General features: G+C 40.2%; 1 protein-coding gene across 1 annotated transcript in view; it reads left to right on the plus strand.

Annotated features, from left to right (window-relative positions):
- LOC140237957 (thrombospondin type-1 domain-containing protein 7B-like) overlaps positions 1-12,967 on the plus strand; it is a 142,740-nt gene extending 129,773 nt beyond the window's left edge. Inside the window, exons 15-27 of the mRNA XM_072317887.1 lie at positions 327-475; positions 1,320-1,476; positions 1,866-2,147; positions 3,032-3,149; positions 4,920-5,065; positions 5,729-5,884; positions 6,641-6,743; positions 7,560-7,649; positions 8,593-8,688; positions 9,623-9,746; positions 10,795-11,093; positions 11,592-11,676; positions 12,161-12,967. Of these exons, the coding sequence (XP_072173988.1) occupies positions 327-475; positions 1,320-1,476; positions 1,866-2,147; positions 3,032-3,149; positions 4,920-5,065; positions 5,729-5,884; positions 6,641-6,743; positions 7,560-7,649; positions 8,593-8,688; positions 9,623-9,746; positions 10,795-11,093; positions 11,592-11,676; positions 12,161-12,266 (1,911 nt within the window). The 3' untranslated portion in view covers positions 12,267-12,967. The remainder of the gene's footprint in view (positions 1-326; positions 476-1,319; positions 1,477-1,865; positions 2,148-3,031; positions 3,150-4,919; positions 5,066-5,728; positions 5,885-6,640; positions 6,744-7,559; positions 7,650-8,592; positions 8,689-9,622; positions 9,747-10,794; positions 11,094-11,591; positions 11,677-12,160) is intronic.
- Positions 12,968-13,718: the final 751 nt, after the last annotated feature.

Genomic DNA, 13,718 nt, shown 5'->3' on the forward strand with positions numbered 1-13,718 from the left:
GATACGGCCCAAAAAAACTGCTAATGTCTTAATTTTGGTTTTGTTTTAAGCTGCTAAATTTTGACAGTAGATAGAGAAGATATCACTCTCCCATGTAAGACAAAACCTAACTACTGGTCTAATCCAGTGAGCTACAAAGTCTCTGCACGTTACCATTTGATAAAATTATTATAATGAGTAACAAGAACCTCCTCGCATTTGCTTTACGAGGCTATATGAGGGATGCCTCTTCGTTATGAATTGATAGTGCTGTATTCAGAAGTTTGACATTGTACATTGTCGATTCATTGGTGGAATTTACCGTCTTTTCTCGGCATCATGTGTAGATTGACGAGACCAAGAAGTGTCAGTCGGGTGGGGATCGTGTGGATGCCTACTGGCAGGCAGATAACTGGCAGACTTGCGAAATCAGCACGGTCATCCGTAGCGGGGCCGGAGGGGACTGTGGGACCGGTGTGGAGCGCAGAGTGGTCAAGTTAGTGTCCTTTTTTTTATTTCTTTGACCATTCACTGTCTGTGTTTGTTTGTTTGTTTGTTTGTCTGTTTATGTGTTTGCTTGTGTGTGTGTCTGTGTATTGGGAAAAGGTGTGGATGACTATGTCAGTGGGGCTGGCCCTTGCTTAACCATCAGGGGATCACTACCACAAAATGCCATTGACATCACATACAAACAAGGTCCTACAGCCACGAGAGGTTTAATTGAAAATAAAAAAGTTATACTGTGAAGTTTCATGTGATGTTGGCTGAAGAAGCAACCATAGGTGATCGAGGCATCATGTTGTCTGAATGGTAGAAGAAATGTTTGATGTGCATTAAACAAAAATAGAAAGTTTAAGTAATCCATAGAGCTAAAAGAAGATTAGCAAACATATGATGATGTGTCCAATCTTTTGAGAACATAAAGGCATAACATAATTGATTGACATTATCTGGTGAATATGTCATTGCCATCAGCAAGTATGTTTCATAGGATTTCCAGTGGACTTGTAATAAGAAAGTACTGATAAAGTTGATCATTTTTGTCAGGTACTGATAAAGTGATGTCATTCATTGAATGATATTAGCTCTGAAATGGCATCATTTATTGAATGACATCACGCATTGAATAGCATCATTTATTGAATGACATCAGGTATTGAATGACATAATTTATTGAATGGCATCATAAATTGAATGGCATCATTTATCGAATGACATCATCCATTGAATGGCATCATTTATCCAATGGCATCATTTATTGAATGACATCCATTGAATGGGATCATTCATCTCATGGCATCATCCATTGAATGGCATCATTCGTCCTGCTCCACACACAGTTGCGTCATCCCGACGGAGCACGGCTTCAGAAGGATGAACACCAGTCAGACGGACTGCCACGTGGGCAGAAAGCCCCTCCAGGTGCAGGCCTGTACCCACTACTGCCCCGGTCAGTGTGTGGTCAGCAGCTGGTCCAAGTGGACGACATGCCCACAGGTGAGCAGTGCCGGAGCCAGGTTATTCTTGGTACACATTCTAAAAGTACAGGCATACATTTGTTTGTTCGCTAAAGGTGTTGGTAGTCTTTTTATGATAGCTTATTAATGTGAATGTCTGTTTTATTCGGTTGATTTAGTTTCTGTTTTGGTCTCGGGCAAAATATGACAACTGACCAGCACAGACCTCAATGGAAAAAGAAATATGCATTAGTCAACTTCCTTTCTTGCATAACATGATGTGTAGATTCATTGTGCTCACTTTTCCTCTTTCGCCTACTAGCTATACAAAACACGCACTTTCTCACTCACCTTCCCCCCAAAACAAGCACAACCATGCATTAATTCATCTTTCTCTCACTTTACCCACCCCTATCCAACCACCTCCAGGACTGCCCGGACAACAGCTTCCGTACCCGCAACCGGATGATCCTGCGCAACCCGACGACGACGGCGGACACAGGGGTGGACAGCCCCCTGGCCTGCCCCCAGCTGATGGAGCGGGAGCTGTGCATCGCGGGCATCAACTGCTTCACCTACACCTGGAACGCCACAGCCTGGAGCCCATGCCAGCTCAGCCCAGACAAGATCTGTGGGGAGGGCATCCAGGACCGACTCCTCCAGTGTCTCCGTAGCGACGGCCGCATCGTCGACGTCTCCAAGTGCGAAGAGGTGAGTTTTTGTTTTTTTTTTTAAAACAGAGGGAGCCCCACCTTTTCTTTTTTTTTGGGTCAACCATGAATGTATAGTCTGATTACTATGGCTTTTCTTACTTCTCCACAAATCCCCCTCTGCTAGGATGTACACACATTGCACACACCTTAACCCGCTGAGGATGAGTCCCGTGTACACTCGCGCAGGTGTCCATGAGAAATGCATGTTGTAGCAAAATCAAACCGTCCTCAACGGGTCAATATTTGTCAAAGGTTGAGTAGGTCAATTTTTTTTTCTCCTCCAACAGTTGTGTCTTTGATATATTACTCTATGATTCATGTTTCCACCATTTTTCTATTTATATTGCAGTTTACGGCACCATGAATTATAGTAGCTTTTCTTTGTCTCATGTCAATTTTCTACACAAGACAGTAGCAATGATATGTGCATAAACCGGTTTTGTGTTTTTCTCATCCACCTCTTTGTTTTTTACTGTTTGATCTCACTGGGTGTACACCTTTTATCTTGCATATCGTACAAGATTTGAAAAAAAAAAGATATTTTGGAAACATTAATGAAAGGAAGCATATATGAATATGAGCAGTGTATTCAGTTCACTCAGCTATGTACTTTTTTTCTTGAGCTACTTGCTGGGTGACAGAACAATACAAGTTTTTGCGTAGAAAGATTGAAAATTGTTTTCCTGATCAAAATGAGAATTGATAACATGCATTTGCTTATTGACATGCACTGCATGCACACAAAAAATGTTGCATCTTTTATTGATTAGATCCTCATTCTATCACTGTGTTTACCATGTTTTGCAACAAGCGCAGTAAACGAAGGATCCTGTATATGTTCTTTTCAATGACCATATTTTTCTTTAATTCAAACCAATCCAGTTCTGCACCACACCTCCCTTGGCGACCACCTCATCCTGTGAGGTTCCCTGCCCAGTGGACTGCCAGCTTACCCCCTGGAGTCAGTGGTCAGAATGCTCCAAGACCTGTGGTGTCGATGGTAAGGCCTCCAGAGGTGTAAACTGTCCTAGCAGAAATGCTGTCAAAACTCAGTCAGACTTATACCTTATTTTGCTGTGCTGAAACTTGTAGTGCATTACATAAAAAAGTGCTTTCATCTTTTCTCTTTTTTTTTCACAAATTTGATAGTGTAGAGAACACCATCACAAAAGGAAAAGGACCTCTTGGCTAAACTGATCTGTTATGATTAGAGATAAAAATCTCTCTATCTATCTACCTATCTATATATCTCTCTATTTATTATCTATCTACCTATTTATCTCTCTCTTTATTTATCTATATCTCTCCTTTTCTATCTATCTATCTATCTATCTGTCTATCTATCTATCTATCTATCTATCTATCTATCTATCTATCTATCTATCTATCTATATATCTATCTATATCTGTCTGTGTATCTTTATCTATCTCTATCTATCTATCTATTTATCCATCTAGTTATCCATCTCTACATTTTTATACCCCCGCCAAACGAAGTTTGAAGGGGGTATATAGGAATCAGCGGACGGTCGGGCGGTCGGGCGGTCGGTCGGGCGGTCGGTCCGTTGCAAATCTTGCGTCGTGAACTACTTCCTCAGTTTTCAACCGATTCCCATAAAACTTGGCACAGATGTGTGCCTTGGGTTGTAGATGTGCAAGACATATTTTTTGACAGTACCCAAAAGTACGTTGCCATGGTAACGGCATATTATGGGCAAAAATGGGTACAAATCTTGCGTCGCGAACTCCTCCCACAGTTTTTGATCAATTTTTATGAAATTAGGTACAGATGTTCATCTGAATATGTTAATGTGCAAGACACATATTTCCGCCGTGGCAAAAAGTGCGTTGCCATGGTAACGGCATGTTATTGGTAAAATATAGGGCAAAATGCTTCATGGCAAAACTGCTTCATCAGTGTTCTTCCAATTCTCATGGAATTCATATTGAATGTTTGTCTTTATAGGATATAGGTCAGCATGACACATTTCTTGATAGTGACAAAAAGTATGTTGCCATGGTAACAGCTCACATATTATGAGCCAAAATGATGGAAAATTTTGTGTTGCAAACTACTTCCTCAGTTTTTGCCCAATTTCCATGAAACTTGGTACAGATGTGTGCCTTTGGTTGTAGATGTGCAAGACGCATTTTTTGACAGTACCCGAAAGTACGTTGCCATGGTAACGGCACATTAATGGCAGAAGATCAAGGAAAGATCTTGCGGATTTAACTACTTCCTCAGTTTTTTGACCAAAGCTTAGGCAATGTTGTTTTGACCAAAGCTTATGAAATGTTGTTTGGCGGGGGTATAACCAGTCGCTGTAGCGACATTTCTAGTTCTATCTGTCTCTCTATTTCTATATCTTTTTCTGTATGACATCCTGTACCACAAAATATGTCACAGAAAGAAAGGTATATGTAGAGATAGATAGGTAGGTTGACAGACAGATAGATAGATGGATAGATAGATAGATAAATAGATAGATAAATAGATAGATAGATGCTACAAACATAATTTTACCGAAGACCACAACAGGCATTGTTATGTTCGCATACACATGTAGGTTTGCTTTGGTGACATAAGCAATCTACATTAGATGTTAAATCACTTCACAAATGTCATATCACAGCAGTGATCAGAAGTAGAATAGATCACCCTCAGTGGTTTTGTGAAATTAGTTATCTCGTCATGATTACCATCTCATGTCAGTCTCTCATAATATCCTCTCGCTAAACTTTCCTAAATCTAACCCTTCTGCGTTACCAGCTGTGAGAACCAGGACACGGCAGATTCTCCAGACAGCCAACAACAGAGGGCGTCCTTGCCCCAGATCCCTGACCCAGCAGCGCCCCTGCAAGGCGGTGGCCTGCTATGCTTGGGCCATCACCCAGTGGTCTGACTGCACTCCATTGGTAAGGAAGCAATGTTAGTGTGTTACTGCTGTGACACCCCACCCTGAGTCACATTGTTCTGTTTGTTGGCTTTATGCTTCTTGATGGTAGAAACAGGTATATATTCAAATACAATATTCCAGTCGTGGCAAACTGGACATGCCTAACAGTATTTGATAGTGAATCGCATACAGCTTGCATAAATGGCATATAAAGTCATAAAAAAACCATGGCAAATACATCAAGATACAGACCTGACCGAAACAAAATTACACTCTTGCCCTATGCTTTAGTCACTTTCGCAAACAAAATTGAACATTTTATCAAAAGTCATGCTGTTGTAAGTTCACTCTTGTTCTTATTTTGGTTTGTTTTACATTTTATTGCTGATTCCCATATCATGGCCATAATACCAGCGTGCATCTTTACTAAATGTGCTCTGCACTTGCCTATTATGAAATCCTGAATATCTAATGTTGATGATACGTATAGCTGTGAACGTGTGGTAGAATTACTCATAATGATTCAAGAAGTTGAATTATTAGTAAAGTGGATTGATTCTGTGCCATATCCAGTCCTGTCAGTAGGCCTATGTGTCACCCTGTAGCTTACCATTGCTCTATAACATACCTTTAGAGTGACACTTACTGGTAAAAAAAAATGTTCCATCCATATCTGATACAGATTGGAGACTGTGGGGCAGGTGTGCGGAAGCGCAACGTGACATGCAGACAGCCCAATGGAGTGGGAGTTCCCGACCGCAACTGCATCGTCACCAGGAGCATGGAGCCTTATCACAACAACACCAATATCACAGTCCGGGGGACCGAGGCATTACAGGCAAGTTACTGCTGGCAATTAACGGCAAGAACTTGTTTGGTCCAAAGTCTACTGAGGTCAAATGTCTACAGATATTTTTGGAATCTCGTGGTGAACTCGTTAAAAATCCAAGAGAATTTCTCTGCCGCATTAAAAGTGCTGTCTATTGAGAATTGTTCAGAAAAATGTTCTAAAATGCTTCATTTGCAGACATAAATCTCAACAAGTCATGTTTGTGGCATCACCCTCTTTTAGTTTTGCTTCTCTTTCTTTACTTAGACTGGAGTGAATGTATGTGTTTGGCTGTAATGTGTGCTTGTTTGTTATAGGGGTTTAAGAACCAGTAAATTGACTGATATCTTCAATGAAGGAATATAACCATTTGAATAACAACTTAATGGCACTTTGCCATCCAAGAACATGCTAGTGAACTTTGCATCAAGATTCATGTATCTGATTTCTTAAGTTGTAAACTTTGATTGGCAGTAATGTTGACAGAATGCAACCCATAATTGTTTTTTATGATATATTCTTTGATTAATGATAATCAAATAAAGATCAACAGCTGATCATTTTACCAACACACATGTATCCTAATATTACTTGTTGAATGTAAGTATAATTTCCTGTAATGCATTTTACCAACAGGCAGCTTCCATGGCGAAGAGTCAGAGAGGCAGAATTGTAAAAGTATTGAGTGTTATGTGAAGAAATGTCAAAGCCCCTGCCACACCTTAGATGAGATTGATTTACTTGTTGTTTCCTTTCTGCCTCTAGAGGGAGCACTACTGTGAAGTGCCGTGCCCAGGAGAGTGCCACTACACCATGTGGAGCCGATGGAGCATTTGCCATCGCACCTGTGTGCAAGGCAGACCCATAGGTGAGTTCTCCCCCCCCCCCCCTCCACTCGACAGACTTGTGGTCCCTTTCATACTAAAAAAATTACTATTAATCACCCATTTTGTTAAGCTACAGTATACGCCATATATTAAGTGAGTCTAATTTTTCACTAATCAGGACTTCCTGACAACCAAAAGTATTATAGTTAAATTTGTGATCATGGAGTACAGAAATGTATGCTGCAATTTTCATTTATGTTAAAAATTGATATTTTCACACATTGTTAAATTGGTTGATAGTGTCCAACTTACAAAATTTGTGAAAATAAAAATCTGCAAAATATATGGCTAACCGGTACACAGTAACTCCTGGTGGATGAGATTTGCTTTCACACTGCAAAAGTGAATGAAGCCTACCAGGGGTAAATCACAAGAACAAAATGTTTGTGGCGATATTGATGTGCCATACGTTCAAATTTTTGTACAGCTTGTTTCAAAGATTCTTTTGCAGATGTGGTACTTCTACTCCACTTGTAGTTCTTTCGATGGAATTGCAACATACTTTACCCTAAGTGACACTCAAGAAAACTGTTGGGTTGTATGCTTGAATCTCTCAAAATACATAGAAATGGTTACATTTGTGTTCCAGGGACCATGCTTAATCATTCTGCAGTAGCAGATAGAGTGAAATGTAGAATTTGTCAGTTTGATGTTTGCAGAGATGATATATTCCAGTTAGGCAAAGCACTTTGGTTAAGAGAGCATGGACGTTTCGTAATGCCATGAACACATGTACCTGTGCCATTGTTCAGTGTGCTGTCCAATGCTTGGATCTTTTGCATATGTTTCTTTCCCAGGTTCCGAGGGAATAGAGGTGAGATCACGGGCTAGTCTCACAACGGACCAAACATGTACAGGGGATGAGTGGGAAACAAGACCATGCTCAGGTATAGATGTATATCTTTTTCTCTCAAACTCATCACCTTGATTAATTTTGTCATCTTAATCCTACCTCATCTGTTACCACAACGGCTCATATTAGGGAGCTTTAGATTTTTGCGACGGCGACGTTCAGAGGGGAAAAAACCCATTCTGAGCATGCGCAGAATCGCGTATCAAAGTCGATCTGTTTATAGCTCATGTCATCTGAGTCTTACTACGCGTTCAGTGCTATTTTTACGTCTGCTCAATTTACGACGTAGAGAGCTACTTCATGCACCGATCATGTGGGAGTGCCATTTTATTTCTTATAGGTTGCGTCTTGGCGTAATCTAAAGGTGCTTTTCAACATGACACAGGGAAGAGGAGAACGTCCAGCTCAAGCATCGTCTCAAACATCCGCACCGCAAACCTAAAGCTCCCTATTGTACATTCTTGCTCAACATCCAGTAAAAGATGTTCTGTCTCCTTGTCTTGAATACATTTGAATTATTAATGAGGAATTCAGATGATAGTATCCTGCTATGTTGCCACAATTCTCTGGTTAGCTTTTCACATCACATGAATAGCACATAAGCCTGTACGGTAGAATCTTACAATGCTTGAAGTCATGAAGCACTCCAAACGAGCTATTACTCTATCGGTACACATGAAAATATGCCATGTTCTGCAGATGCATTGTCGACATATTTACATGGGAAATGTTTGTGGGAGTCTTAAAATACTTGAATAATGGTAGGGCCCCCTCAGAGAAATGTGCTTACTCATATTGAAGAGGCTCTCCTGAGTAAATATGACTAAGGCCTTTAGTGTAAAGTGTCATCAAAAAGTCCAGATAGAAGATGAATATTTTGTATGTTTGTATGAAAGAAATCTTTGTATTTTATGTGTTGAACATTGTCTTCTGTGTTTTCTTTACGGTAATAATTTGTTTTATCGTGCTATTTGCAGGAGAGCTGTGTTATGATTTCGATTGGCTCATCAGTGACTGGGAGAGAGGAAGGAGGGAGGTTTGGTGTCAAAGGTCAGATGGGTTAAATGTCACAGGTAAGAAGAGAGCAACAACACTATTCAATTAGAATTTGTCTCTACAGGAAAAAAAGTTGGACCTTGACTCTTTCAAAAAAAAAAAAAGAAGAAAAGATGTTTATGCCAAGGACTATGCGTTCTATGAAATTTGAATGTTACTTCTCATTTTGCAAGGGCTACAAATGTGGATGACTTTATACTGTAAATGCTTAGCAGTTTTTTGTTGTTGTTTTTTGTTAAGTCAAGACACTGCAACATTTGTTTTACATTCACGAGAAAAATATTCAATACTGTAGTATTTCCATATCCTCATATACCTGCTATAAAAAGGTCTTTTAAAAAATCATTTATGACATTAATTTCCTTCTTGGCAGAGAGCTAAAGGCAGTAGAAGATAATTACAAAGAAAGTAGTGGGAGATACTGAATGAGGTTCATTGCTTAAAATCCCAATGGGTCCAGTAAGGGGGCATTCCTGTGGGCCAGAGATGTGCAAAGTCAAAACAAACTGTTAAATCTTGACACCAACACTACATTATTTATGTTAGATACAAAATGTAGTTCCTACCAAAAAAAAAAAAAAAAAAAATTTGAGTAGTAGAGGCCCATCCATAAGATGTTTGTTATCATTTTTCTTGTATCAGAGAGTTATGTGAGTCTGTTTTCACCTAATTGTCTTGAAACTATGATTTTTGCATCTCAAGTTGTGAAAAGATTTTATCACCTATCATTTGAGAAAAAAGTACCGGTACATGGTTAAAATGCTAAATATTTGGAACTTCCCTATTTGTAAAGTATCTGCTTTGTTATTGGGTATTTTTTCTAACTCATTGTATTTTTTGGCTGTGCAACATTATGTGCAAGCATTCCTAGTGTCGCTGTATTTAGTTTCATTTGTCAAGAAATATATTTAAGAGGACAAAACAAAAATGTTTGTTACAAAATGTCCACAGGTGCCTGCATAGAGGAAAGACCAGTGAGCATAGCCATATGTAACCCACCGTGTCACATCAAATCTTCTTACTGTACTGAAGACAACCGCTGTGTCTGTGACGACGGCTACAAGGCTATCTACAGGTTTGTTACCAGCTGCTGTGTATGGCTACAATACCCTTAAAAAGACCATTGTTAGGTTTCTGGAGGCAATAAAGGATAGATGTAAAGACTGCCACAATTAATTGAAGAGTTCACAATCAAAAGCAATATGGCAATGTACTATTTTCATAATGCTCAGTCCTATAAAAACAAAGTGTATAATTTTTCTCAAACTAAATATCTGTAGGCCCTATTCCAATGACTGAAGTGTATACTTTAAATAAACTGACACCCCTCCCCTCCTCAACTCCCCTCCCCTACTCAACACCCTCCACAGACAAAAATAAAATTAAAAGTCATGCCATTTCAGTAGTGCCAATGTTCAATGATATTTCGCACTCACCTAAGAAAGCATTTGGATGTGTGCTGCCAGTTTGTATGGTCCATGAAATATGATGTAGACAGAGATTTTTTTATTGAATCTATTATCATATATCTCCAGCACGTTAAACAGAGTTAATCAATTTGAAAGTGCAGATGTAACATAACATTTACCAACAAATTTGACATTTTGTGACTAATGCTATCACTTAGGTGTTTGGTAGAATTAATATTCCACCCAATCTTATTGCTCTGCTGAGTCTTTTGTGTTTTAAAAAATACTGCTTGACAAAGTATGGTGACAGCATGGCTTGTCAATTGACAGTATAGATACAAAAGTGCAGTATATATCATACATCATTTCGTTCGCTGAGAACCAAAATTCCCTTATCACAATTTTGAGGGTATTGGATTATTGGTATCACATTGTACAGCTTGATCTCTTCTACATTGTGGTGTCAATTTTAGATTATTTTCACTTTCAGTATCAAAAGTTTCGAAAATCAAATCCACAAGGGCACTATTGTACCTGATATATGGGATAAATGTTTATAAATCTACCCAGTTTTGATTACCAGTAAATAACCTTTTATTTCATAAAAATTGATTGTTTTGTGTTTGTTTACGCAGAAGTCTTAGAATCTAAAGCACCCTTCTGGTTCTCAGCCAATGACTTAAACATAGATTTCATTTTCTCTTTTCCTCTCAGCATGACCAGTGGTCAGTTGGAGGAATGCTTGGACAAGGCCTTGTTGCCCACGGCAACAGGCAGCTCCACCCTCAGGCCGGTCCCCAGATTGTCCGGCCACCCTGGTAGGGGCCTGGGTGACAGGGATGGGAGGATGGGGGACGGGCCAGGTGGCACAGACGACCCACTCAGCGGTGTTCTCGACAACCTCAACAACCTCAACGACGCGATCGAGTCGCTTATCCCAAAGGAGAGCACGGGAAATGAGCCCAGGCCTCCGCACACGACGGCGGGTTCTCCCAAGCAGCCGTCATTTCTAGGTATATCATCATCATGGATCGCTGGCTGTTTGACACCTGCTTCTCATGTGGATCAGTGTCGCTGTACTGTGTGCTGTCTAGTGTTAATGTGTCTGTGTTTTGTGTGTTGGTGGGTGTTTGTGTATATCTGCATCTGTGTGTGTTGGTGTGGGCTCGTTAAATGCTGTCTAGACTGTGTGTCTATCTGTGTCTGTGATGCGTCAGTGCCTGTGTCTGAAGTGCCTATAAGTGTCAGGCTTCTTGTGCTTATGTATGTCTGTGTGTATACTGTAAAAGTGGAATGTCGGCGTGACTGATTTTTTTGCGCTCAGCCGCATAAGATGAGTTTCGCATGTTTTTAATTCCGTGGAACAAGAGGTCAACCACTGGGACATATTGCAAGCAAAAATATTCACGTAGCTCCAATATAGTTGAATGTCACCATGGCAACAGGTGGTATGGCTCCATTATCATCCAATCTTTATCTGTTTTTCTCTCTCTCTCTTTGTGGCTGTGCAGCTTCTCTTCCTCCTTGGGTGTATGCAATAGCAGCGGTGGTCGTCCTCCTCATCGTCATCGTAGCCATCGTCCTCTGCTGCGCAAAGTAAGTACCTGAAACAGTGTCTCCTTATTGGCAGCATGTCAATGAGGTATGCTGCTTTTCGTCATTTCATTGTTGATGATGTTTCTATCTATAAATCTTTTTTTTTTTATGTATATACAGTACATATATACGTATATCAATCTGTCTATTTATTTATATCTCCTTTTCTCTTTGTCAATATACAGACAAATATATATGTGTGTTTGTGTTTAAAATTCATGTAAATGTACTTAAACTTTTCAAACATATAACCTCCAAATATAGTCAAGTATTCTTTGGAGGGAAACATCACAGATTATGAAGAAATCACTATTTCTTACCTTCTATAAAGCAGAAAAACCAAATGAAATAGGATTGTATATAATTTCTTATCTGACAATGTGTCATTGATGTGGCCCAGAAGAATTCAAGAACAGCAAACAATCAATGAATGTCGCCCCCCTTTTTTCCCCCTCTCGCACCTTTCAACCCACTGCTGCTGCAGGTGTGCCCCCAAGAAGAAAGAGGAGGAGAAAAAACCGGAGCCGGACTACTCCATGTACTGGGACGAGACGGTGCAGAAGAAATACACCGGCGAGATCGAATTATGACTAGATGTTAACAAACAGAACGCAGAGATCGAGAGCAGCAACCATCACGGTCACAGCGCCGCGGGCGCGGTGAACCGCCGCAGTGTCGCGGCGTGCACAATGTCGGTGCCGGCCAGGGAGCGCAGGGATGTGGAGAAGGAGTTGGCGCGGCGTAGCGATGGATTCGCACTCGGGAATGACTGCACCTACGTCAGCTACAGGTTCTCGCGTGATGGGACCGAAGTTGGATCGCAGTGTTGAAGGGTGAATAAAAAATATTAAAAAATCAAAACAAAAAAAAAGAGAGAGAGAGGAGAAAAGGAAGTAAGGCAGAAATATTTTAGGACCAAATACAAGGAAGGCTCTTGGTGCTTGTATATTTTCACTTTCGGGGGAGTAGATGTAGGACACAATCTCTTGCCATCAAAAGTGGAAAGGAACGTGATGACGTTAACAAAAGTGAAACTGAATGAGTGATTTCAAGTTTGCTGTGCTTATATGTGGATCCATGGCACACAGAGAGATGAGATTTCATTGCGTTGTAGATGACCACGTCACCGACACAAAAAAGGAATACACCCAGAGGATCTGGAGCACCTGCCGAGGCTCGCTGAAGTGTCTCCTTGACCAGCTTAAAAGACATTCTTCGTCAGGACTCACAATACTTCGCATTGGAGTCTGCAAGAAACACTGTTGTGTGCGCCTACGAGCACTTTACCTGTGGTGATCGCGCTGTGTGGACTATCTCTGTGTTCTGTTTGTTTGCTTTTGTGTATGTGCTGTACATCAAGTTGTGAGGAGTTTCATGGGAAAGCCACTTTCTGTGATCGCGAGGAGTCGATCGCGTTCAAAATTTGTGCATGTTCTGAATGACCAGTGTGACACCTGGTTGAGAGATTACTGTACTTATGATTGCATCCTGTGCTGATTTGCCTAGAGGAAGATCATTTGAAGTGGCGCAGTGAGAATTTACAGATTTTGAAAAAAAAAATGCAAAGATCAAATAAAGAATAACTACTCAATGACTGCTGTGAAGTACTGACATTTTGGTCGAGTAGAAATGTTTCAATCTTTACTTCAAATCATTCTTTACGTAAATCTTGTGTTATAGGCCCTACTCTTGCAATATTTTCAGTGCTTGCATACAATAGCCACATGTCTTCTCTTGTGTGTTGTAGTTGCTGTGTCAGCAGTTGCTCAATCTTGTTTTTGCTGCATAGTTTTATCCCCCATATTGACACAAAAGGCTGGTATACTTTTGCAGTAAATTTGATAGTTATTCCGTGTATGTGTACAAAGCTCTAAGAACAAGGTTCTGAATGGTCACTTTTGAATAATGAAACAGTCGGTATGTTATCACACTGCACCTCTAAATAGTTTCTTCAAATTTCATTTGAGTTTAGTGCTCTTACAGAATCACAAGACCATATAAGCCAGTACACTGTAGAAACTTGGAAGAAAGAAAAGAGGATC

The sequence above is a fragment of the Diadema setosum genome, chromosome 14 (genome assembly GCF_964275005.1).
Source record: "Diadema setosum chromosome 14, eeDiaSeto1, whole genome shotgun sequence".
Classification (NCBI taxonomy): Eukaryota; Metazoa; Echinodermata; class Echinoidea; order Diadematoida; family Diadematidae; genus Diadema; species Diadema setosum.